The sequence below is a fragment of the Chanodichthys erythropterus genome, chromosome 3 (assembly GCF_024489055.1).
Source record: "Chanodichthys erythropterus isolate Z2021 chromosome 3, ASM2448905v1, whole genome shotgun sequence".
NCBI lineage: Eukaryota > Metazoa > Chordata > Actinopteri > Cypriniformes > Xenocyprididae > Chanodichthys > Chanodichthys erythropterus.
This window is the reverse complement of record NC_090223.1, coordinates 47,424,477-47,450,036: the sequence shown is the minus strand read 5'-3', so window position 1 is coordinate 47,450,036 and position 25,560 is coordinate 47,424,477. Positions and strand designations below refer to the sequence as shown.

The following is a 25,560-nucleotide window of genomic DNA, read 5'->3' as shown; positions in this document are numbered from 1 at the left end:
GTATATATTATGACTTTATAAGAAGATTTCGAAAATTACCCACCTCCATCGAGATTTCTTGTACTGTATTTGCAAAACTACTGCGCTGGTGAGCGTTGTAGTCGTTGTAGTCCAGAGCTGCGCTTGGAGTATTTACGACAGTGTGATTCACTGAAGGAACCTGTAGGGGGAGCTTCGCAAATCTTACTGAGTTCCACTTTAAATAGCATTACAAACATGTCAGTAGTGATGTTGTACAATGAGGACGTTGTCATGTCGCCAGATTTACAGTCATCAGTGTCCCAGTGTGTAGTGAGCCAGGGTCATAACGTTACCAATGCCTGACCTCTTGTTTACAATATACGTATTCACTACCTAGGAAGCTAGGGAGCTGATTAATAGTGCATTAATATGCACTTTTCTCAAATTTCGCTTCTTACCTTTTCTGTTTTGTATGTTTTCCAAGTCGCTGTTGTATAATCTACAAAGAAATAATATTCTACATGTTTGTAGCTTTTACAGTCACTCAGACCGTTACTCGATTTTACCCGCAGCTGGTTTTATTTCACCAGCTGTCATACAGTATAGTCTACGCAGCTACTCATTCAGCAATTTCCCTGCTCGTATCACTATACGACGAACATTATTTATATAATTTATTCATTAAAAAAAAAACTCCCAATATATGCTTCAATGCAGGATATAAAGTCGTGAGAGATACATAATATTGTTGTGAGTTTAATACGTTTTACTAATATGTAGCATGTCTCATCCCGCTTTCAAGCATATGTTATAACTAATCCTGACCGATTAAAATGGTTAAACTAAGAATCAATTTCTAACACCACACTGCACACAACTATCAGTCTTTGCATTAATTTTGCAACAGCAACAATACTATTACACTGTAAAAAATTATATGATCAATAAGTTATGACAACATATGTTTTTACTTTGCTTCAAGCAATTTTCAACTTTTTTTTTATAAGTTGTATAAGATTCAACTAATTTTTTTTTTTTTTAATTAAAGTCAGTTTAATATAATTTAAAGACCCACTGAAGAGTGTTGGAACGCGCAGCATAATTCAATGTGTTGACGTAATTTCAACTGAAACAGGAAGACAGGGCGATATATCGAACAGGCATTTACACTGTCTAAATCGTTCTCTATTCTCTATATAGTGCACTATGTGCCATTCACCATGTAGAAACTAGTAAATGTGTGAACAAATGACCGATTTCAGCCGCAGCTTCAGTGTCTGTAAGAGTGTAGGAGGAGGCGGGACTTCAGATTCTGGAGAGCATTTGATTGGACCAAAGATTTGACGAGAAACTGAAGTGCGATGTGATGTCATGAAAATCCGCGATCCATTTTAACGGAAGTGAGAAACTGTAAGATTTGAATGCTTATATCTCCTAAATGTGAATTTTGTCATTGTTTTGGAACACACCAGCTTATTCATAACATTAAGGCTAACATATTCATACTAAAAGCTAAAAAACTTACATTTTGATTTCAGGGGGACATGAAGTTAAAATGACTTAAACATCCTAGTTGATTGTACTTAAAAATTTAAGACAGCAACTTTTTTTACAGTGTAATGGGTTTATAATACTGTGCATATTACAGACTTTAAGATGATGATGACAGTAAAAAAATCTGAGTGAATGAGATGAAAATTATCATTGAAAGATGACGGAAGTGTTTATATCCAGAAACATCCAGGGTGTGAGTGATCCTGCTTCTCATTATGAATCAGAGGATCAGGTCTGCATGATAAGGGAGCTGCCAGCCAATCATTTCCCCAGCACTTTGCAAAAAACTCTCCCTGCATCCCAATGTGCATACTATCCACCCTATCCGCCATAAAAAGTATTGAATATTACTAACGTCACATACTATTCAGGATGGATAGTATGCGCACTGAGACGCAGGCACTGTCTTTACAGCACATGGAGTGCGATAATGCACATCCGCGCCAAACAGACACAGAGAATATTTAACCGCCATCACTTCGAATTAGTTCATAAATGTAGCTCTTAATGAGAGCTCTGTGTCACCAATAAATCACCAAGACTGTTAAAACATTTTCATGACATTTAATTCGTAAAAAGTCTTCTTAGGTTCTTAGGCTCAGCTATCTATCACCGATACCGGAAAAACTTTTACCCGGCTTGGGCCATTCCGGAAGCCAAAAACCCGAAAGTGTGAAAATGGCTAATTATGTGTAGATGGGCCACTGTGATTTCACCGCAGACAGGGTTACCCTGCTCAATGCAGCAGAAATAGAAACCAAGCAGCTGACAAAATGTCTTGATGTCATGATCACAGCAATTTAGGACAACTAAAACGAACATAGCAGACGTACCATTCATTGCTTTCTGCTTTATCATGTCGCAACTGGTTAAGATAAGTATTAGAAACGTGTAATCAGCAACTTCACTGATAATTAATTCTCTCGCTCGTCAGCTTAAATGCCGGCAAATAGACTGCGCACTACTGCCAGAGTAATTTGATCGTTTGCAGAGTGTTAAATGCAAATGGGAGGTAAAATAACAGATGGATGCGGATACACTCACCCTGACGTTTACGGATGACAGCTCAACCATAATTAAACCGTGGCTCATTTCATCTGACCTGTTTGTTCATAAATAACTGGCCTATTCCGTAACATGCACTCACATACAGTATATAGATGGGAAGGGAAGATCAGAATAAGGGAGAGATGCTTCACACATTTGTGAGTGATATGGCGTGTGTGTGTGCCCCCTGTTCTCTATTCTGCCATTAGCAGTAGATGAGAGGAAATTACAGCAGAATGAATTGGTGGGTGGTAATGAGTCCAGGGGTGATTCTAATCAGTTCTTAAATTAAAACTCAACATTTATGCAACATTAATGAACAGAAAGCATAGTTATGAGAAAGCGCCGCTCCCCATTGGCCCCCCAGCCGTCGGATTGGCACACGTGCCACGCTGATGTTTAACATGTGAGGTGCATGTACCGCACCGATGATTGATGCGACAGTTTTATGCTCTTGAGGGGCTGCGGGTGGCAGATTGGCGTATAGATTGAGCCGAAGCTCGACGCTAACCGTATCTGACGTGCTCAGACACTAAGCCGTAGGTCCGTCGGGATGGGAATGAGACTGATGATGAAATGTTAGGGTGGTAATACACTCGGCTGGGAATCGAAGACCCGAGCAAGAGCGCATACTTTCAGGCCAGGGCGAGATACGCTTGGGCTGGTCTCATATCGGCTATGAGTGTTTAGCAGAGCGGACCGCCAACGCATGGAGCCAGACAGAGCCGAAGCGGCAGACCTGTCCGTGCTGATCTCGCAGAGAAGGTTGGATTTCTGCATCAGCTCACCTGGGAAAATTCCATCCGGGATGGCAGAGCAGTTTCAGCAAGTGTTTTATGACAGTGACACGAAGCACAGAAAATCACTGCTAATGGAAGTGAAGACCTTGCTAGATTTGACAGCTGCTGAAAGCCAGACTGGACAGGAAAATAGCACTGTTCCCAAGACAGCATTTATAACAGTATGTGGCATTCTTATGCAAATCACCATGTACTGTACAAGCAAGAGGTTAGATGAACAGAAGAAACGAGGCTAATGACTGAGCCAAGACCAACCTTATCAAATCTGAGTGTGAATCTGAACCACTGGGAACAGTGTGTGTGTGTGTCAGGCACTCTCGTGTGTGTCTGTCTCTCATGCCTTCAGGCTTTGCAAGCACCTTCACCGGAATGAGATGGGAGATTTTATGCGTGTCCTAATCTACTGGGTCAAAAAAAGCAGTTTGGTGTATTTTTAGACCTTTAATATTTAATGTCATTTCATCGTGTTTGAGTGTTTTGTGTATTTCTCTCTTTTTTTTTTTTTTTTTTTGTATGCATTTTTTTTTCCCTTTTGAGAGAGAGAAGGAAACAGAGGTTGTTATTGAAAATAGGGAGCCCATGATGCTACCTAAATGAAAATATGCTCAAGGGGAGAGACAGAGATGGAGAATAAATCAGGGAAACAGATACACCGAGAGAAATGCTCTCAAGCCAAAATTAATCAAAACAACAATCAGTTTTTTGCCTGCATCTTCAGACTCAACAAACTGATAAAACTGAAAAGACAAGCATCATTAGACAGAAAACTCCACAATAAATGAACACAGACCTTCAAAGGGATCGAAATTTTGCACGTTACTTGACTAGTAAAGAAGTCAAAGAAATTGTCAAATGAAACAAAACTGACATTCAAAGCACAGAAATTGAGAAGGCTTGATATAATCAGAGTTGTTTGTCAAGGTAGCTGAGCACATGTAGTGCGTATTTTTTTACTTCAAGACTTTTTCAGACTCTCACCTGCAATAACCAAACGTATTTTCATTAAAACGGCTCAAAATGGCTTACTCTCACTTAGAACAAAGCTGACCAACATTTAAATCTCTTTATAGAACAATACCGACCAGTATTTAAATCTCCTAATTGCCTTTAAACGTTCATACGTGTGCCAAAGCACTGATATATTAGACAACACTATAAATAACTGTTATACAATATAACAAGCTCTAAATCTGAAAGATCACTCGTATACTCGAGACAAGATTTTTACATAAGAAATCCTCAATGACAAGGTGCTTATGAAATGTTTTAACTAATCATCTTAAAAATTAATGTCATTTCAGTTCTACTTTCTGAGTATGAATTATCGGTAACACTTTACAATGAGGTTCATTACTTAACTGAATTAGTTAACATGAACTAATAATGAACTGCACTTCTACAGCATTTATTAATCTTTGTTAATGTTAATTTCAACATTTACTAATACATTATTAAAATCGTGTTGAATGAGCTGGATGGGATTGAACTGTTATTCAACTGAATTAAATGGATTTTATTTCTATAAAAAGAAAAACGACAGTGGATCCTACTCTATCCTAATTTCACCCTCACACTCCGTCATGGCAATATTGCAAAATAGACAAGAAATCTCATCACATTTTAATCTTGCGAGATCTTGTGACACGAGATCTCGTCACACCCCAAATATCATCATATCACCAAACGCCTAGCCCTAATTTCTCTATGGTAAAGCACTGAGGCTTTATTAAGACAAAACAGTATGACCAAATGTAAAGTTGCTTTAAAACAATATGTATTGGGAAAGGAGATATACAGATCATTTTGACTTGAATGAATAACACTCATTGTGATTAGTTGCATTTGTGGAACCTTTATTTTGTATTGCCTCCACAGCTAAATTTACAAATCAATTCCTTTTGATTTTGTGAAATTACATTTGCCTGGCAGTCTAATAAAGCATTATTGAGTTGAATTGCCATAATTTGAATTAAATTGAGTGAGCGAGAGAGAGAAATTGCTCAGGGATGAAAAAAGCCGAAGACACAGGAAGAAAGGACAGATGAGAACGATGGGAAGGTGAGGAGAGTGTGGAAGAAAAGGAGTGAAAAATAAAGGAGACAGAAAGAGAGCAGAGAGTGGCAGGGATTGGCAGGAGTGACAGGATGTGACAGTGAGCTCATGGGGCGGCTGCTGCTTTACTCTCCAATCACATAGTCTCTCTGTCCACTCGGTCATTTAATCTGATCGGGGAAGTGTGGGGTGAGAGAGAGAGAGAGAGCGAAGCGTGAGAGTGAAAAACACCGTAAAGGGTACGAAAGAACGACAACAGGAAGGTTAGAGCAGAAGGAGACATTTTATTGCCACTTGTAAATGCTATCTGTCTTTAATCCAACCGGGCTTTATTCTTCTTTTATTCTTTAAGGATAGTAAAACCTGAAATCACCAGCTTCATAAACATACCAAATAGCGTCTTAAAAAAATATTCCTGGTTCAGTCAAGTTAAGTATAATGTTGATTACCACAACAATTAATTTCCACTTAAAAATCTAAGCTATAGTGAGGCACTTAATATGGATGTAAATAGGACCAACCAGTTAAGAATAAAATATTTCAATACTATAGCCACAAGAGAACAATGTCTTTTAACATGATTTTAGTTTAAAAAATTGCTTGCTAATTGTGTAAATTGTGCATATTTAATTTTACAATTTGGTTGAGAGGTTAACACAACACCATAAACCATAAAAAATATTAAAACCACTTTACAGCTCAAATAATACACAATTTTTAAGTGCCTTTTAAAATTATAAGCTTGACACTTCTTCTTTTAAATCCTCCCAAAATTGGCCCCATTTAGTTACTTTGTAAATACCTCAATATAACCTTGTGTGTTGTTTTTTAAAAGGAATATATGGACATGGTTGTTTTGGTAATAAACATTATGCCACTAATGTTGTGGATTGAGGTTAAATTTTCATTAACTATTTCACTATTTAATTAATGAAAAAGCAGAGTTTTGATTTAGCAGTAGGGGTAAACATATCAAATATCAAAATAACTGTATAAAAACAATAGGAGTCAATGGAAAGTCTCCACTATGATAAAAAGCAAATATGTGTGTCTGTGTATGTGTGTGGTTCAGGTATTCCCTATGTTATGGAGACAAAATGTTCCTAAAAAGATGATCAGTCAACCGGCCATAAATCAGAACAGATGATATTTTTTCTCCAAACACACAATCAGCAACCGGGCTGTTTTTATTTTTATTGTAGTCAATCTCTTTTCCGGACTTGCACACAAACTGCATTTCAGTTATTTCCCAAAATGTAATTTGTGTGGAATTATTAAGAAGTCTGTAAACAGGACATTAACACAAGCCAGAGACGGGAAGTGCTGAAGACGGATGCAAAAACTGTACCAGGCACAGCAAACTCACTGTTCGCGATGCGCGAAATACAGTAAGAAAAATGTAAATATTGACTATTGAAAACAACTGTTCATACTACATATAGCATCCTTGTTTGGAGTAGGATTAAAATGCAGTAGTTGCCTCAAACAAAAAATATCTGCAGCCATTTGAAATTAAAGGCCAGTTTGGCCTCTAATAGAGCAAATGGACTACAAATAAATGTACTTAAAGAAAAACAGTTGGCAACCGTGAATGAATTGGCCAATTTGCTTGTAAAAAAAAAACTTGGAATCTGCCATAAAAAATGATGATCGGTGCCTCCCTAATGGCAATATCTGAAATCCTTGCCCTTGTGGGAACATTTGTTGGTCCCCATGAGGAAAAAAAGGCTTATAAATCATATTTTTTATCATTTATTTATTTATTTATTTATTTATTTTTTGTGATGGGTTAGGGGATAGAATATACTGTTTTTACAGTATAAAAATCTTTAAGTCAATGGTATGTCCCCATAAAACATGAAAACCCAACGTGTGTGAGCACATTTGAGCATGCACATTGTTTCAAGACATCCATCTCCTGACTCCACCCCCTATGAAAAAGCAGCTTTATCGATCCAAAGCCACTCTATTTCCTCAGAGTGTCTAAGCTGATCAAAACCTCCTCCTCTCACAGATGCCACATTCTATTTTGCTCATGCATTTTACTCTCCATGCATCTCTTTTTTCATCTCTCCATCTCTTTTTCTATGCAGGCCCTGTATCCAAGCCCAGAGGAGGGCTGGCAGATCTACAGCTCGGCACAGGACGCAGATGGGAAATGTATCTGCACCGTTGTGGCTCCAGCACAGAACATGTGTAATCGAGACCCACGCAGCAGACAGCTCCGTCAACTTATGGAGAAGGTGACATTCGTCTGTTAATGCACAATAACCTAGCAAATCCTAGCAGAGTAATGTTTTGTACATATTGTGCAGTCATTAAACATAGATACCAAATATTACATAATACTGTTCTCCATTAGAGAAAGTTTGTGAAAATACATAATGCAAACAACCGCCTAAAAGAGGACGTGTCCTAAATACTGCTGTGAAATTGGATTTATTCTGCTGAGCCGTTTTTATTTTTTTCCTAATCATACTCATTAGACTAAGACCAAGCAAAGAACGGCTGGGAAAAAAAGTATAAAGTACCTCCTAAATCAGGAAATGGAGCACTCAATGCACAGGGCTTTACTAAAAGCCTGAAATTCACACACTGAGACCGTGTGTCAACAAAACTGACTGGAATTTTCTAGTATGCCTTGACCTTGATTGTGGTTGCAGCTAAACTGTGCAAGACAATGGCCCTTCAGGAACAGGATTGGACACCCCTGTGGTTCATGGTAATGTTAGGGTCATCTTAACTATTCATAAGATACGACATATAGCTGTCATATGGCTAAATCAGACTCAGAATGCATGATTCATATAGATTTCACTTATGAGGCATTTTAGTTCTTTTTGGTGCTTAACATCCTTTGGTCCCCATACAATTTCATTGCATTGAAAAACAGCTCAAACTTTCTACTAAACATTTAATTTTCTGTTTTACATAAGAAATAAAGTCTTAAAGGTTTGAAAGGACATGAGGGTAAGTAAATGATGACAGAATTTCATCTTTTTTAATGGAACTATCCATTCAACATCGTAGCAATATGGAGAGAAAAATACCATCTAACTGTGCTTGACTGACCTGGTGTGCAGTAAAAGATAAATACAGTGGAAAGAGATGGGAAAACAAAAAGCCCTCCAAAAAAAGACCAAATTGGATCAGCATGAATTTCCATGCTGGCTCAGACTGATTTACCTTGGCTAGTGTTTGTTTTTTTTGGCTGATCTATTTGGTGGAACCCAATAGCCAGACTGATAAATAGCAAAACCTAGCTGGTGAGGCTGGTCAACCAGTTTTTACCAAGTACAGCATGTACCTGGATCAACATTCCAATCAACCAATCAGTTTTGAGGGACAAGTTCAGAGCTTTTGTCAAGTTTAGGTTTACAATCAGGGTTTGGTGCTTCTACATAAGTGCTATTCACCAATCATTTCCCTTTGATTTTAGGGATAAGTTATGGGTAGTGTTAGGTTTGGGGGTAATGATGGGGTTAGGACTAAATTTGTGAACAGGAATGTTGTTTCTGGATCAACAAAATATGTTGACCCAGGAGCATGTCTAACTCCGCAATATCAGGGTGTGCTGTGAAGTAGAGAAATTAAAATATGAAAAGAAATCAAAGAGAGAGAGAGAGATGTTTTGCTACAGAAAAAAAGGTTGGATATTAAGTCTGTTGATATGCACGGTTCAATCGATTGGCAGTTAAATGCAGAGTGTCGACATAAATAGTGTGTTGGATTCTCAGCTAGCTGACTGGCTCTCATTTCCTCTTCCTCACCAACCCCTCAGTGGTTTCCAGCCTCATCTGTGAACAGCAGTCCATTAAGAGCCACACGTCCCCATCAACATCACGCTCACTGAGTCAGAGAGAGATTTGGAATCACACTACAATAGGAAGCAGCTGTTTGACTAGTTAATGAGCACAGCTGATGGGGGCAGAGATGAAAAGAGAAGCAGAAAGAGAGGAATAGAGGTCCAAATTGAAATAGTTTGGAGAGGGATTCCTAAGGTGGCAAATTTGGGACTCCAGACAGAGTGAGTCACTGTGGCACAAGACACACACCCATGCCAAACACAATATAATTCTGCCACAAACTCTACCTTAAAGGAATAGATTACCTAAAAAGTAAAATTCTGTCATCGTTTATTCACCCTCATGTCATTCCAATCTCTTTCTTAAGATTGTGTTTTCCTGGGGTGGGAAAAAAAGATAGTCTGACGAGTGTTTCAGCAAATGTTTCTATACTTTGAGAGTCACTGGGGTCCAAAACTTTTAAAGGTAGGGTAGGCAATTTCATAGAGCAATAGCAAACTAGCTTTGAAAGCATAAATCCCACCCTCCCTACGCCTCCTCCGAATCACATGAAACATGCACAGCTGAGTCTGCAAAGTGTCACCAGAGACGGCGTTAAATCACTTCATGTCTCAAAGCACATAACATTACAAAAACGTAAACAACTTACAAAGCTCTTACTTGTACCACCTGACTGCTGCAGATTAATTTCGGCGTTGATAGTGTTGACACAGAAACGCAAAAAAAAACAAAACAAGTCTGCGCACATGAACAGCTCCAGGTAGAACGTCGTGGGTTGCCATCTCGTAATTACGGTTACGACATGGCGTGAATGCAGCATAAGCTTGTTGTTTTGGTCCAGGAGGAGCGCTGATGACGAGTGATGTCTGCGTGAGCAGGTGTGTGGAGGTATGGAAATACATATGTTGACAGGCAGATAGGATATTGTGATTGGATGAACATTTTTTTGGTCCTAAGACTTCCAAAGAAGATATATGTAATTTTTTTAACATTTAGAGCACTTCTATTATTGATTGCTGTCAGGATGTGAAGAAAGTTTCATCCAGTAAAACAAAAAGTGTTTATAAAAAAATTGCCTACCCTACCTTTAAGCTACAAAAACGACATAAAAGTAGCATGAAATTAATCCATACGACTTGGCTGGTATATTGTAAGTCTCCTAAAGTGATACAATCTCTTTGTATGTTGAATGGTGACCAATCATCATGATATTTGAGGTTAGTGTCAACATATTCGATGTAGTCTGTGTACATGCAAGTTGATGAATGTCTTGATTTGAGAGTGAATTAAGAATCACTTTATATTATACTGTATGGGCAAAAATATCTTCAAAATATCTTCTTTTGTGTTCAGCAGAAGAAAGGAAGTCATAAAAAAGTTGTAGTAAATTATGACAGAATTTTTGGGTGAACTATAACCCTATAAATTCTGCCACAAACTCTACCTTAAATCCTGCCTTGCCCCGCTGTCAGGGTCTAAACACCTTATCTACAGCCATACTCCAACATAACTCAACCAGTCAGACAATAAAATGTGTGTGTGGCTATGCCAGCAGCTGCGAGGCACTAATGCTCCTGCTTAATAAAATGCAGACTAATGAGGACACCTGGGTCAGTCCCTCTCTGAAAGAGATGTGTTCAGAATTAAACTACCACCATCCAGCTTCTTGTGTGTGAGAGTGTGCATGCTCAGTCCTCCTAAGCATTCAGCGACATGCATGACAAATAATAACTGAATGCACAGTGAATATGTGATCCCACCTAACCCTTGCCCAAGTCCAAACATCCACAATCCTCAGCGCTAAGTGTGACCATTGGGTCTGACAGCTATGCAGATCAGCTCATTAGACAAGGGCCCTCATGCACATCAGTATGGACATGAGGAGAATACCAGCATACAATCTATGTCCTGTTTGATTCTCTTAAGTGCAGCCAAGAGCAGGGTGTGTGAATCTTTCTGTGTGCGTATGTGTACTCCGGGAGTATGTAGGAGTTTATAGGAGCTAGTTAGGTGTGTGTGCTGATCAACAGTCACGCTCCCGTCGCCTGTGTGTTGATGTGGGCAAGACGCTCAGTGGGAGGTCTGAATATGTAGGAAGGCTGATTTGAACTACAACAAATTGAAGGCGTCACACTGTTGTGCCCTCAGAAAACATTCCCTGGTGCATCACACTGTTTTGACTTTGTGTTTTGTGGTATGTAACAGGTTCAGAATATAACTCAATCCATGGAGGTGCTAGATCTGAGGACGTTCAGAGATCTGCAGTATGTGAGAGACACAGAGAACCTCATGAAAACAGTGGATGGCAAACTGAAGACCGCCTCTGAAAATCCACGCAGCCTCAACCCCAAGAGTTTTCAGGTGCCTTTCTTCTCACAATGTCTACACTCACAACCCCCCATGTTTAGTTCAGATCCTCATCAGTGATAGTCAAAAAAGAAAAACTTACAGGGATTTCTGGAGAGTAAGCTTAGATTTATGAAGAGAAAAGGTCAATCGGAAAAGGTCAAGACAGTTTTAATTGTGTAGATGATATTTGAAATAATTCTATTCAAACTTGATACTTGAACTGTACAGACACACACTGAATATATTAATTAATGAATGTTAAAAAGTGTCTGAAATGTAAAAATGGCTTCATACTAGTTCTCAATGTCAAAACTATGTGAAACGTCTAAAACACTTAGCAAATCCCAACTAACAATTTTTTTGTGTTTGCTGGGATCAATCAAGGCTAAGGTTAGATCATGAATAATCATTTAGTAACATGACTGTAGATTGAGCAATGTTAGTGCACACTAATTAGCATTCACAGCCTCAGTATTTTTATATTGTGAGACAACAACCCGCCTACCTTCAGCCACTCTACTCTAAAACTTGTTCCAGCGCCTCTGCCCCTACGTGACATAGACACTGGCACAAACCTTCAATACCACTTGATTTTTATGTTTAATTGAGACATACCAAAGGTCTTCTGAGAGAATTCAAATACACATCAAATATTTATACCCAAAACCTGGAGCTTGTTTCAGTAATAAGTGTGTTTGTGTGTGTATGTGCATACAAAAGGGTATGTTTTTCTGTTCTTTTTGGAATAGGATAGTGTGCTTGTAGCTCTGTATGATCTCAGAATAGTTGAAGGACTCTGTACCGATATACAGAGGACTGAATGGAAGAGCACGCTTTAAGATGAGTAACATGCAGCCGTCTGCTAAAAAGAGTGGGATGGAAGCCACAGACACTCTTCCCAGGGGTATCACTATCATTCAAAATGCGCTACCACCACTTACCCATCCACCCCGCTCTGCTGCGGTCTGACTCATCTCACCAAACGCTGCATAGAATATGATTCTGAAATTTTCCAGAAATCATTCCTCATCTATCAATACATGTTCAAAGCACCATAATCCTTTTTTCCTTCCTTCTTCTCTGCTGGAGCTGTGAAAAATTTGCGAGATGTGCCAGTGTTAAAAGCACTATTTCAAAGAGTGGGAGTCTCAAAGCCAGGCTTTATTTCGGCGAGGCTGCTGATGAATGTAGAGAGCTCAAAGTCGCCTATGGCAGGGCGGGAGATTAACGAGACTAAATTTTTGTGTCTCGGAACAGGAAAATTAGATTTATGATGTGGCGCCGCAGGGCTGAGAGCAGCTCCATCACTAGATTTACGATAAACTTTAACAAGGAGGAAACAGCCCCTCCTGTGGTGAGCATGCTTTATTGATACACCTGCTGTTCAGACCCCCTTTATTGATATACCTCAGCCTATGACAGGCCGGCCAGTTCGCCTGGGTGCGGTAAATGATTGCTAAGCTGAGCTGAGATCAGCCCACAAGTTTTAGCTCTTTCAAAGCCGCTTGGTCACAACAAGGTTCTACTGGAAAGACTCAGAGGGCAGGTGAACATTTATATGGTATTTGTTCCAAAAAGTATTAACAGATGGTAGTGAGCTACAATGATTCATGTCTAGTTGTATAGGAAAAGTTCTTTGACGTAGGTCCTTAGTCCAAATCCTGGGGGATGCAGATTTTGCTGATCCTGCATGAAGATGAAGGCCCCGACAGATAGATGGGAACCAATCTGGTGGTGGTGGTGGGAAGTATGGAGGGGAACGTGAGCATCATCAACTGCGAATGTAAAACAGAGGTTTCGGTACTTATATACTCCAAGTGTCAAGCAGTGATTGGCCAGACCTAATAGTTATGAATGAATGATGTGGCATTAGAGTCTTCCTGGTAGAAATGGGAATGAGTGGGCCTGTGTCGGATGGGTGGAAGATTGTCAGAGATGCATAGAATCAAACCTTGGTTCTTATGTGAGGATGCATTCGGACCCAGGGGCAGGAGACTGGTCATGCGAGATGAAAGGTTGGAGATGAACATGCTGAATAGTTAATGAGAGCCCATGTAGATTCCCAAACCTCTTTGGGGAGATTAACTGTTTCTCGGCTTTCATTTTCTCTCCTAACCTCCATTGCACTCCTTCCTTCTCCCTCAGGAGTTAAAGGACAAGGTTACTCAGCTGCTTCCCCTGCTGCCAGTGGTGGAGCAGTACAAAGCAGATGCGAGAATGATCCTGCAGCTGAGGGAGGAGGTGAGGAATCTGTCCCTGGTACTCATGGCCATTCAAGAGGAGATGGGAGCCTACGACTACGAGGAGCTCAGGCAGCGAGTGCTATTACTGGAGACTCGCCTGCACTCCTGCATGCAGAAACTCGGTAAGGCGTCTAGTAGAAGTGGGTTTGAGCTGAATTTTATAAACAGGAATAGGAGCTATCTAGCAGTATGTGACCTGGTATAACAAGAAAATAGACTTTTGACTTGTTGGATTCTCAGCACAGGACTCGTTTGGCATGATTATTTGCAGGGTTATTTTAGAGCAGCTGCAGTAATTTACTTTTAAATTGAAAAAGCAAAAGTAAACTAGACATGTCTGATGGTTGTGAAGACCACATTAGACCCAATTAAGTCAAAATGTGCTTGCTGTCCAATTAGATAAGCAATTTAACGTTAGAACCTTAAAAACAGCCAGCTAGCAAGCTTTGTACTGAAATGTCCAAAGTTCATTTGGCTGAAAGAATAATTGGCTTTCAGATGCATGATGAGACAAGCTCATGTTCTATTCAGGATGAAACTGATGACTTCACAAGAACATCTAAAAAGGGTGATCTAACAGATATTCGTTCTGCTCCATAAATGTCGCTTTTGGCAATTTAATGCTGACTGGTTCATCTGAGTTCAGTTGAAGCTCTCATTTATGTTGCCCCCTGTGTTCTATCACCAGGTTGCGGGAAGCTAACTGGCGTCAGTAACCCCATCACTGTTCGCGCCTCAGGGTCAAGGTTCGGCTCCTGGATGACTGACACAATGATCCCTAGCTCCGATAATAGGGTAAGAAGGACTGTGCCGCAACACTCTATCACTCCATCACTGCCACTGCTATGATGAGCCGTCTCTCCCGTAGACACACAATCACACACACAATGTGACTGAGTCAGTGTTTTGGTAGAATGAAGCTGCTCCTCAGCAGTGAGAGCTGAGTCACTGATGGATGGTTCTTCCACCATTTTTCTCCCTCCCTCCCTCCCTCCCTCCCTCTCTTTCCTTCTCTATTATGCTCATACTCTCACTCCATTCTTCTCTCTATCCTCACGTCTCCTGTCAGAACCACAGTCCCCATATTAATTACTCCATCAGTGGGTTGGATATTAACAACTTGTTTAGGTAAACGCCAATCACTGCAAGGAATTACTAGCAGCCAGAGTTGTCCACAAGGTCTTCTAAGGCAGTGTTTCCCAACCCTGTTCCTAGAGGCACACCAACACTATGATTTACGAACTCTTCCTAATCAATCACATGTGATTCAATTAATCAACTCGTTAGTGGACACTTCAATACCAGAAATGTATGGGTCAGATAAAGGAGATATCAAAAATGTGAACTGTTGGTGTGCCTGCAGGAACAGGGTTGGGAAACAAGCCTTTCAGTCAGAGGTCTTCAACCTAGAGGTTGAGATCCACAGGACCCAATGCAACCAGGTGTGGTGAGGGGCAAGTCAAGTCAAGTCAAGTCAAATTTATTTATATAGCGCTTTTACAATTGGTAATTGTTTCAAAGCAGCTTTACATATTAGAAGCACAGAAAAAAAGGGAAGTGGTTAAAACTGTACAAACAAGCGTGGTAATATGTAACATATACAAGATGGTGCTACATTAAGCCAATGTCGGCGTGGAAAAAAACCCCTAGGAGAAAAACCCAGCGTGCTAGCACTGGGAAAAAAGTCCTAGGAGGGAAAAAACCCCTTGGAAGATATATATATGTAAATGTATATGGAGATCAAAATCTGAATTGTACATTTTTATTATAGAGATTAAAAATCGATTATATATAAATATATGTAAGCGGATACGGGGATCCTGGGCTACGTTGTAGTCAGGTCCAGACGCAGGTTCTCCATCTGACCTGGATACGGCCTGGATCCAGCACCCGGCAAACCTCAGGATAAGCAGAGAGACAGATATTAGCGTAGATGCCATTCTTGTTCTGATGTACAGGTATATCTAGTGTTATAGGAAATGTTCTCGGTTCCGGCCGACCTAATTATTGCAGCGTAACAATCCTTTAACGGATTTGAAAAATGTTAATGTATTGATAATGTGTTATGTGTATGCAAGAGCAAAGAGATGTGTTTTTAGTCTAGATTTAAACTGACAGAGTGTGTCTGCTTCCCGAACAATGCTAGGAAGATTGTTCCAGAGTTTAGGTGCTAAATAGAAAAATGATCTGCCGCCTTCAGTTGATTTTGATATTCTGGGTATTATCAACTGGCCTAAATTCTGAGATCGCAATAAACGTGAAGGACTATAATGCATTAAGAGCTCACTTAGGTACTGGGGAGCTAAACCATTTAGAGCTTTATAAACTAAGTAGCAAGATTTTAAAATCTATACGATGTTTAATAGGGAGCCAATGTAATGTTGACAGAACTGGGCTAATATGGTCATACTTTCTGGTTCTAGTAAGAACTCTAGCTGCCGCATTTTGAACCAACTGTAGTTTGTTTAAAAGCCGAGCAGAACAACCACCCAGTAGAGCGTTACAATAATCTAGTCTTGAGGTCATGAATGCATGAACCAACTGTTCTGCATTTGTCATTGAGAGCATATGTCGTAATTTAGATATATTTTTTAGATGGAAGAAGGCGGTTTTACAGATACTAGAAACATGACTTTCAAATGAAAGATTGGTATCAAAGAGCACACCCAGGTTCCTAACTGAGGACGAAAGTTTAATGGAGCACCCGTCAAGTGTTAGAGAGTATTCAAGGTTTTTTCGTGAGGAAGTTTTTGGTCCAAAGATTAGGAAATCAGTTTTTTCTGAATTTAATAATAAGAAATTTCTTGTCATCCAGTTTTTAATGTCAGCTATGCATTCTGTTAGTTTTGTGAATTTGTAGGTTTCGTCAGGGCGCGAGGAAATATAGAGCTGAGTATCGTCAGCGTAGCAGTGAAAACTAACACCATGCTTCCTAATTATCTCTCCTAAGGGCAGCATGTACAGAGTGAAAAGCAACGGTCCTAATACTGAGCCTTGTGGTACCCCATATTTAACCTGTGATCGATACGACATCTCTTCATTAACTACCACAGACTGATAACGGTCAGATAAGTATGATTTGAACCATGCCAAAGCAATTCCACTAATGCCAATATAGTTTTCAAGTCTTTTTAAAAGAATGTTATGATCGATAGTGTCAAAAGCAGCACTGAGATCTAATAACACTAATAGAGAAATACAGCCACGATCGGATGATAGGAGTAGATCGTTTGTAACTCTAACGAGAGCAGTCTCACTACTATGGTATGGTCTAAATCCTGACTGGAAATCCTCACAGATTCCATTTCTTTCTAAAAACGAACACAGTTGTGTTGAAACTGCCTTTTCTAGTATCTTTGACAGAAAAAGTTTTGAATTGCTGAGTGCGGATGCTGGAGAGAAGATACTATGTGCATGGGAAGCGGGAGAAAGAAATGACTTATGGGCTCCTGCAAAATATGTGACCAGTCACAGAAAGTAGCGACACAAGTCAGTTCTGGGGCATTTTGAGTTATTCACAGATTCTGAAAGTGTAGTCTCCAAGCTTTCCAATGATGTGTAATATTTGGAGAAGTTGTGGACATTTGAAGGTAGGCACTCAAGAAAGCTCTATAGGGAGAAAAACGCCTCTAAAGTTGCAGTTCTCACCTGTTCTCACCTGCTGGCAATAGGGCTCATTTACATCTCATTTAGATAAGCCATACCCCCTGTAAAGCTGCATGGACCGCATACCACATGAGAAGACAAAAGAATCACATAGTAATGACCTGAAATGACTTGCATAATAATGAGGCCTTTCAGTCAGGTAGGCTGTGAAAAAACCCTCTGTGATGGTGTATATCAAACATACAGAAAAAACAGCAATACTGTGAAGTATTATTACCATTTAAAATAATAGTATTATATACTTTAAAATATAGCCTAATATATTTCTGTGATGCAAAGTGTCTGAACAATGTTACCTCTATGGCATTTCATATAGGCTTTTAGCTTAAAAGCATGTACATTTGGAGAAATATTGATGGATTCTCATATGTTTATGTCAGTAATATTTCTTCAATATTTTTTGTCATCACTATGAGCACTGGTGTTTTCAATTCATAGGCTACTTGCAGCCGGAGGGCGCTCTGTACAGCTTTAGTCCACAAATACCTGCCAAAGAAGAATAGGCAATCCAGGAACTAACTGAACTAACCGAGGCCAGAGATCGCTAACTATGGCTATTCAAAACACTTTTCAAGACAATAAATACACGATTGAGACGATGCCTGCATGTATTGACTGAATTTGCCTCTGAATAGCGTTGACTTCTTGGGCGTGGCCGCATTAGCGGATAATGAGCTCTCTTTTCATACAGATTACATAAACACAGAAGGTTTGTTTTCGATTTGACTTGCACGATTTAAAACCTGACATTTCAAAGTTTTTTCAGACATAAGTAAAAAAAAATTTTTGATTAGTATTCACTAAGTTACAGTTCATTTTCTGAGAACTATCAGATTGGACTTCGTTCAGAGGGAGACGAGAGATCACGCATCATGTTAGTATTCTTTATTTTTCAAAAAGCACAACATTTTGTTTTTACTCTGAGTGTACACAAATAAAAGAAGACATTCTATAGTTTAAATTGAAATATTACTTATGTCTCTATGACAAAAAATAACTATGAGTATTTTAAGTCTGTTTTGCTGCAATGTGAAAAATCCTGCAAAATGCGCCGTCGCGTTACCCGACTCCAGAGAGGTAGTGTCTTATTATGCCACTTTCATTGTCGCTCAGATCGTCTTCAGAATCAGTGAGCGCTTGTTCATAAGCGTCCGGCTTGTCGAAGAAGTACTTAAAAACATTTTCGGTGTAACGGCCACGGTTCTTCATTGAATTATGATATCAGCTAGAGCTGGCCAGAGCGCTGCATAATAAGCAGCCACGCTTCCCAGTATGGAAATACACACAGACAATGACACGCCCCTACTGCATGCTAGAATCTCCGAAAAACAAGCCGATTTCGACCTCAAAATGTACGCTTTTAAATATACCAATACTGCTATCTCAGACACGGAAAGGCTTCTTCATGATCTCAACTAACAGATTCTGCAAAAAAACTAAAATCACCAATTTTGAAAAAAAAAATACTTCTTTCTCATTTTGCTCGAGAGTTGTGCTGCCGACTTGTGTCCCTGGTTTCCGTGACGGGTCACATATAATAACAGCACTCATAAGTTTGCAACTGGAGATCTCAAACATTGTGTGTGCAGAAAATTGGAAAAACCCACAGACACCAGAATGAGGCAGAATCTCAGCTTAGACCTGGGGTTTTGCGAGAGGGAACGGGACAAAATGTGAAAGTTTCTGGTGGGCCCAGGATAAAATCTAACATATTTTTGGCAGAAGTGAGCAGGAGCCTCCTCCTGGAGATTCACTGTCCAGGAAAGTTTATATCCAACCTGCTTCAGCACATCTGAATTTCACACCAATGTGATTTTCAAGCGATCCTAAAGAGCTTGATTAGCTGGTTCAGGAGTGTTTGATTAGGGTTGGAGCTAAATTCTCCAGGGTCCCGAAAAGCAGGGTTGAAAGCTTTAAGGTATACTCTCCTCAGTTGCGAGTGGGCCAACTAGTGTTGTAGTACTCGAGACCGGTCTTAAGGCCATTTTTTTGAAGGTCTTGTCTTGGTCTCACCCACATTTGGTCTCGGTCTTTTCTTGGTCTAAGACTAAAAGGACTTGGGATTTTATTTCAAGACTGGTCAAGACCACAACAGCAGGGATATCGTTAAATTGTCATTGCATTGTCTGATTTCTTTGTTAACATCATTAATTTGATTGGAGTTTTTCAATTGATTACAGTTTTTCAATTGATTGGTAACAGCTCTGTATAGTGTCTTATTATTCTAATTGTAATTATTGATTAAAAATAAGACATTTCTCAGGCAATCAATGTGGATATTTCAGATGAATTTTAGGAGTGCCAGTCTGGTCTTGGTCTTGACTTGGTCCAGACTTGCCTTGGTCTTGGTCTTGTTTTGGTCACAAACCCCCAAAGTCTGGTTTTGTTTTGGCCTCGACACACACTGGTCTTGGTTTTGACTTGGTCTCGGTTTAAGTGGTCTTGACTACAACACTAGGGCCAGCCCATATAAACCTATATTTTCCACTGGCTACGTTAGTTTTGGTGACGACCCTGACAATGTTGGTGGAGAAAAGAGTTGACAAATTAAACAACTTTTTGTCTTTTTTTAAATTCATGAATGTGAAGTTGAATTGGAATTGTGAACAAGAATGACAGGCAGAGGAATATATAAAAAAATTCAATAGAAGTAAATTCTGGGAAATAAAGTGTTCTTTTTTTCTCTATCATTCGTTCTATCTGTCATTCTCTCTGTCCATTTAGCTTCAGTCTTTTTACATTTCCACTATAAAATGACTGACATGAAAGGACAACAGGCAATGATCATCATTTATTCTGTTCCACGTGGCCATCTGAATTGATACTGTAAGCTGAAAGTTCATCTCCAATGATACAGTCCTTTGTCGTTGACTTTAATGATCACATTACTTGCCAATATCAATCAACAATCATGTAAAGTGACAAATACATCACCACAATGGAACTAATAGTCATATCAATCAGGCAGGCATCATCTTAGCATTCACCATCCATAGATTTACCAAAATACAGACACCAGCATGCAAAGCACAACATATGCTATTCATTTCAGAAGAGAATATGGAGTCTGAGATGGGCCGACCACAGTGTGACCACAGCTCCACTCGCCGATCTACAGGGACTCGTTTAGCCCACAAAGGAAATGCTATACTTAATGTTCCAATTATCCTGCCTGTCCATAAGTCACCTGCTCTCCTCCTCTCCAGTCATCAGGCAGCCCCACAGTAGCCTAAAAATAAAAACGCACCGCAACTCTCTGTGGAATGAGAAATGGGGGAAGAGCCAGGGAGGGAGGAAGGAGGAGGCAAAATATAGCAGGGGAGCGTTAAATCCTCAGAGGGGCTTCATTATGCAGGAGAAAGAACATAATAACCATCCTAAATAAGCTGACTGTCTGAAGTTTCATTACGATGTGTTAATAAAGAGTGCACAGTGCATGGCTTAGTAAAGATGGGAGCACAGCGTAGCTATTGTGTGCCTGATAGATACTTCAGCCTCATACAGTGATGGCGAGTAAGGAGAAGAGAGAGCAGAGAGAGATGGAGAACTGCTAACAGGATTGATTTCCTGTGAATGTGGAGTGGAAAAGGGCAGGGAACAACTGCTGCAGCCGAGCGCAGAGCACATACAGCACCTCCACTCCCACACAGCGAGCAGATCAATAGATTTGACAACACACACACACACACAAAAACACACTGACTGTGCACAGTGAGAGTCGCTGCTGGTTACACAGGAAGAAAGGCTCTGCTGTCACTCTCTCAAAAGTAAGTCAGGAGATGGCGTCTCTTTTGATGTACTGTACTTTCATCCAGGTATACACTTTCTCTACTCCATTCTCGGCACACAAATCTCAGCTTTCATTTCTAACCTGGTTCATTCTTATACATACAGAAGGGACCAAAAGTCTGGGACCACTAGTGAAAAAGCTTCTGTTTTTCATTTTTTTTCAATTTCATTGTAATTCAGTTTTCTTAATATCTCGTATATATCCCCATTTAGCTTTAATATCACCAGCACTCAAGCTGCATGAATGTTTAAAAGCTAGGGATGCTCATTTCGGTTAAATTTCTCGACCGACAACCGACGCTCATTATCCGATTATTAACCGTTAACTGATAAGATTATAATATTGTATATGATGATAATATGACATATATAGGCTATGACATTAAATAAAAAATACAATTGACGAGTGTCTGTGTCTTCCACGGGTTTATTTTAACATGCAAACAGCAGCATAGAACAGATAAGCAACAGAACCTGGATTCACATTATCAAATTGTCACGCACCTGCAGCGTTTCTGACAACAGAAAAAAATTATTTAAATAAAAGGCAGAAAATAAATAGGCCTACACTAAATATTTTTCACTTAAATATTTAACAAATTAAGATGACAAAACAAAAACACATCGATTCCATTGAAGCTTTGAACAACCGGTATTTTAGAAATTTTTTCCGTCAAATAAAAATAGCAGGCCTACCTCAAGGATTGTTATTAGGGACTTTAAGCAGCAGCTGCTGATGCAACGGCATTCTGGCGTTCCATTGCGCATGCGCAAATTTAACTGCTGCTTCTTGACGTTCTACTGTAACCGTCTACTACGGCAGGGTAGCCGATTTGCCGTAGTCGATAATACGTGACAGACTAGATAAGTAAATGTTATGTTCTATGGTTATGTGGTATTTTAGTTGTATCTGTATGTCATTTAATGCCAACAGCAACCATTCTCTTGCTTTTATTTACATGTAATGTATTGTTTACTATGTCAAATGATTAAATGATCCACGCCATCCTCTTTGTTGTTGCTTAGTGATTTTTGCGTTCTTTAGCTACGGCAGTTGACAGTTTACTTCCGGTCGTCGTTGCCGTTCCATCAACAGCTGTTGCTTAAAGTCCCTATTGTTATGACCACGGACGGTGCAAACTTCAGTCAAGCCAGCTCGTGCGTCAATCTGAGAGATCAGCCTCTTACCTTAAGCTGCGTTCACGTCACCTCGTATTTACCGGTATCTTGAAAATGACAACACGTGACGTTATATTCGGAGCTGTTCACGTCCTTTTGGTCCTTGGACTGGGAATTATGCGTTTCCATGGCACCACTATCAACGCCTAAATGAATCTACAGCGGTCAGGTGGTACAGCGGCCACGTGGCACATGTGGGAGCTATCAGAAAACTCCCAGCTTACAAGCTGTAATTACGAGCTCTACGAGGACGTGAACGCTTTTTGCAAGCTAGAATCTTGTAACTACAGGAATTACGAGGCTGCGTGAACGCACCTTAAAGTGTCAAATTTCTCGGTTTCTGAATGGACGGTTTTGCTTGATTGACAAACGCTAACGTTCGGCCACGATTTATATACCATGATCGTCCTGTCCTAAAACGTTAGCACGCTGTGATCGATTGCTTGCTCTGTTCGAGAGTGCATTTCCTCTTCACATCTGCGACAAAACAATTGATTATTTATGAACAAAAGCTCACAGAAACGTGAAAATGTTCTCATTTGAAAGAAAATATCCTAAGCTAAAAGATGATAGTCTTTATCAAAAGTGCGGGGGTCGAATTCTGTCTTTTCAAAACTGCCCCCCCCCCCCCGTCCCCCGTGCTTACGGCGCGCCTGACACTTGAAATGGTCAGTACTTCATTTCGCTCGCTTCATTTTGCTTGTTGATTAGCGAAATATGTCTGGCACGTGTGAAACGCCCCGCGAGTTATAGGTATATGTATAGAGGTATATATAGCATATTTTTCTTTAACCATGCAGCAAACAGCAAAAAAAAAAAAAAAAACGTTTAACTGATAGTATTAATCGGTTAAAATTCTTACTTTCGGTTAACAGTTAAACGGTCAATGTGAGCATCCCTAGTAAAAGCTGATGATCCTTCAGCATAATTTGCAAAATAATCCAAAGAGCATCTTGTGCTTAAATGAAAACAAGAACATCAGTGCTTTTGTACAAAGGAGTTCACTTGGTCATGGAACATGGATTAGTGACTAAGAAATGTCTTACAAATTAAGAGTTTGGGTAAAGATTTGTTCATTTTTATGTAGTTTTCAACTTATTAGTTTTATTTTAGATTAGCTTTTTTCAGTTTCTGCTTTTAATTTCTTTTTTAGTGTTTTAGGGTATTACATTTCTTAGCACAGTCTAGTGTGTAATTTAATGGCACTTTCATGTTTAATTCAAGCAGGTTGTAAAGGTTTCAAGTTTTATAATACAGTCGAACCAAAATTTATTCAGACACCTTGAACATTACATTCATTAATACAGTTCAGAAAAAAATCATCTTAATTATGTCAGATAACACTTAAGCAAAACATGGTCAGGTCAAAGTGTCTGAATATTTTTTGGTTCCAAATTTTTATCAATTTTACTGGTAGTCCACTGTATGAAGAATTTTTGGGTATAATATGTCAGTTTACTTTATTTTGCTATCCTCATTTACATAAATGAACTATAGTGTCCTGCACCCACTAGTAAAAATATATCAAAAATGTCTGAATAATTTTTGACTGTATACCATGTATCAAAAAAAAAATGCGGCCATTTTTATTTTATTTTACAGTAGTTTTGGAGTCATCAAAATGTATTTTAGTTTATTTAAAATTTTTCTTTCAGTTAACAAAAATATCTAAATTTGTTTTTACACTGCATATAATGACACTGCAGTATATACGTTTTAACCATCATGCACTTTACATTTCTGTATCTTATTCTGTCTCAGGTGTGGTCAATGGACGGTTACTTTAAGGGACGTCGTGTCCTGGAGTACCGCACAATGAATGACTTCATGAAGGGCCAGAATTTTGTGCAGCATCTTCTGCCCCACCCTTGGGCTGGTACAGGCCACGTGGTCTACAACGGCTCCCTCTACTACAACAAATACCAGAGTAACATCCTCATCAAGTACCATTTCCGATCCCGAAGTGTCCTGGTGCAGCGCAGTCTTAGCGGCGCGGGCTATAACAACACCTTCCCTTACTCCTGGGGCGGATCATCCGACATCGACCTCATGGCTGACGAGAACGGGCTGTGGGCCGTCTACACCACCATTCCTAACGCTGGAAACATCGTCATTAGCCGTCTGGAGCCACAAAGCCTGGAAGTGCTTCAGACGTGGGACACAGGCTTCCCCAAACGGAGCGCCGGCGAGTCGTTCATGATCTGTGGCACACTCTACGTCACCAATTCCCATCTGGCTGGTGCTAAGATCTACTTTGCATATTACACCAACACCTCAACCTATGAGTACACAGACATCCCCTTCCATAACCAATACTCCCACATCTCCATGATGGACTACAACCCCCGAGAACGAGTGCTCTACACTTGGAACAACGGACATCAAGTCCTCTACAACGTCACATTGTTCCAGGTCATCAAAACCGCTGAGGACTAGGTCAAGCAGACCTTACAAAAACACATTTGCTCATACACAAATATACACACACTGATATGCCCACACAAATCACACACATATACAAAACATGTATGTGGAGGAGGACATGACTAAAGCTTAGACTTTTTTACTGCATTCCAAAATTCATAGAGTGCTATTATTCATCTAATGTTCTCAGAAGAGCAAGATTGGTACTGGTATATGGACTGAGCCTTTATTTTCTTTCCTGTGATGATTCAGCATGAGTACTTTCTTTTTATTTGTGAAAAAAAAAAGAATAAATAAACATCAAACTTTACCATTTTCAAGTTTCATCTTTTTCTTTTTCCTCCCCAGATAGCCATGGTTGCATTCTGTAGTGAAAAAATTGTGTAAATGCTTGTTTGGTCAGTATTCTTAGTGTGTGAACTCTTTTACAAAGCCTTTATCTAAACTCCAGCCGTAATATATAACTAGAGATGTGCCACAGTAGGATGAGCCGAGCTCCTCTTGACTGCCTCAGGAAGAGAATTTAGCTCCTGTTTGGTGTCATTCGTCCTGAGGAGAGACGTCAGTCAGGCGGAGTTCTGTGACACGAAGGGCTGAAAGGTGAGGTCGCTGAAGTGAAGAAACGGGAGACAGCAGAAGGATGAATAAAAAGCAAAAGTATTTAGTTGGACAGATGAGGCCCCAGGCTAC

General features: G+C 39.7%; 1 protein-coding gene across 2 annotated transcripts in view; it reads left to right on the top strand.

Annotated features, from left to right (window-relative positions):
* olfm2a (olfactomedin 2a) overlaps positions 1-25,175 on the top strand; it is a 110,961-nt gene extending 85,786 nt beyond the window's left edge. For both annotated transcript variants that reach the window (XM_067376447.1, XM_067376439.1), the window contains exons 2-6: positions 7,508-7,657; positions 11,426-11,581; positions 13,715-13,934; positions 14,501-14,607; positions 24,208-25,175. In XM_067376447.1, coding sequence (XP_067232548.1) covers positions 7,508-7,657; positions 11,426-11,581; positions 13,715-13,934; positions 14,501-14,607; positions 24,208-24,882 — 1,308 coding nt within the window. In that variant the 3' untranslated portion in view covers positions 24,883-25,175. The remainder of the gene's footprint in view (positions 1-7,507; positions 7,658-11,425; positions 11,582-13,714; positions 13,935-14,500; positions 14,608-24,207) is intronic.
* Positions 25,176-25,560: the final 385 nt, after the last annotated feature.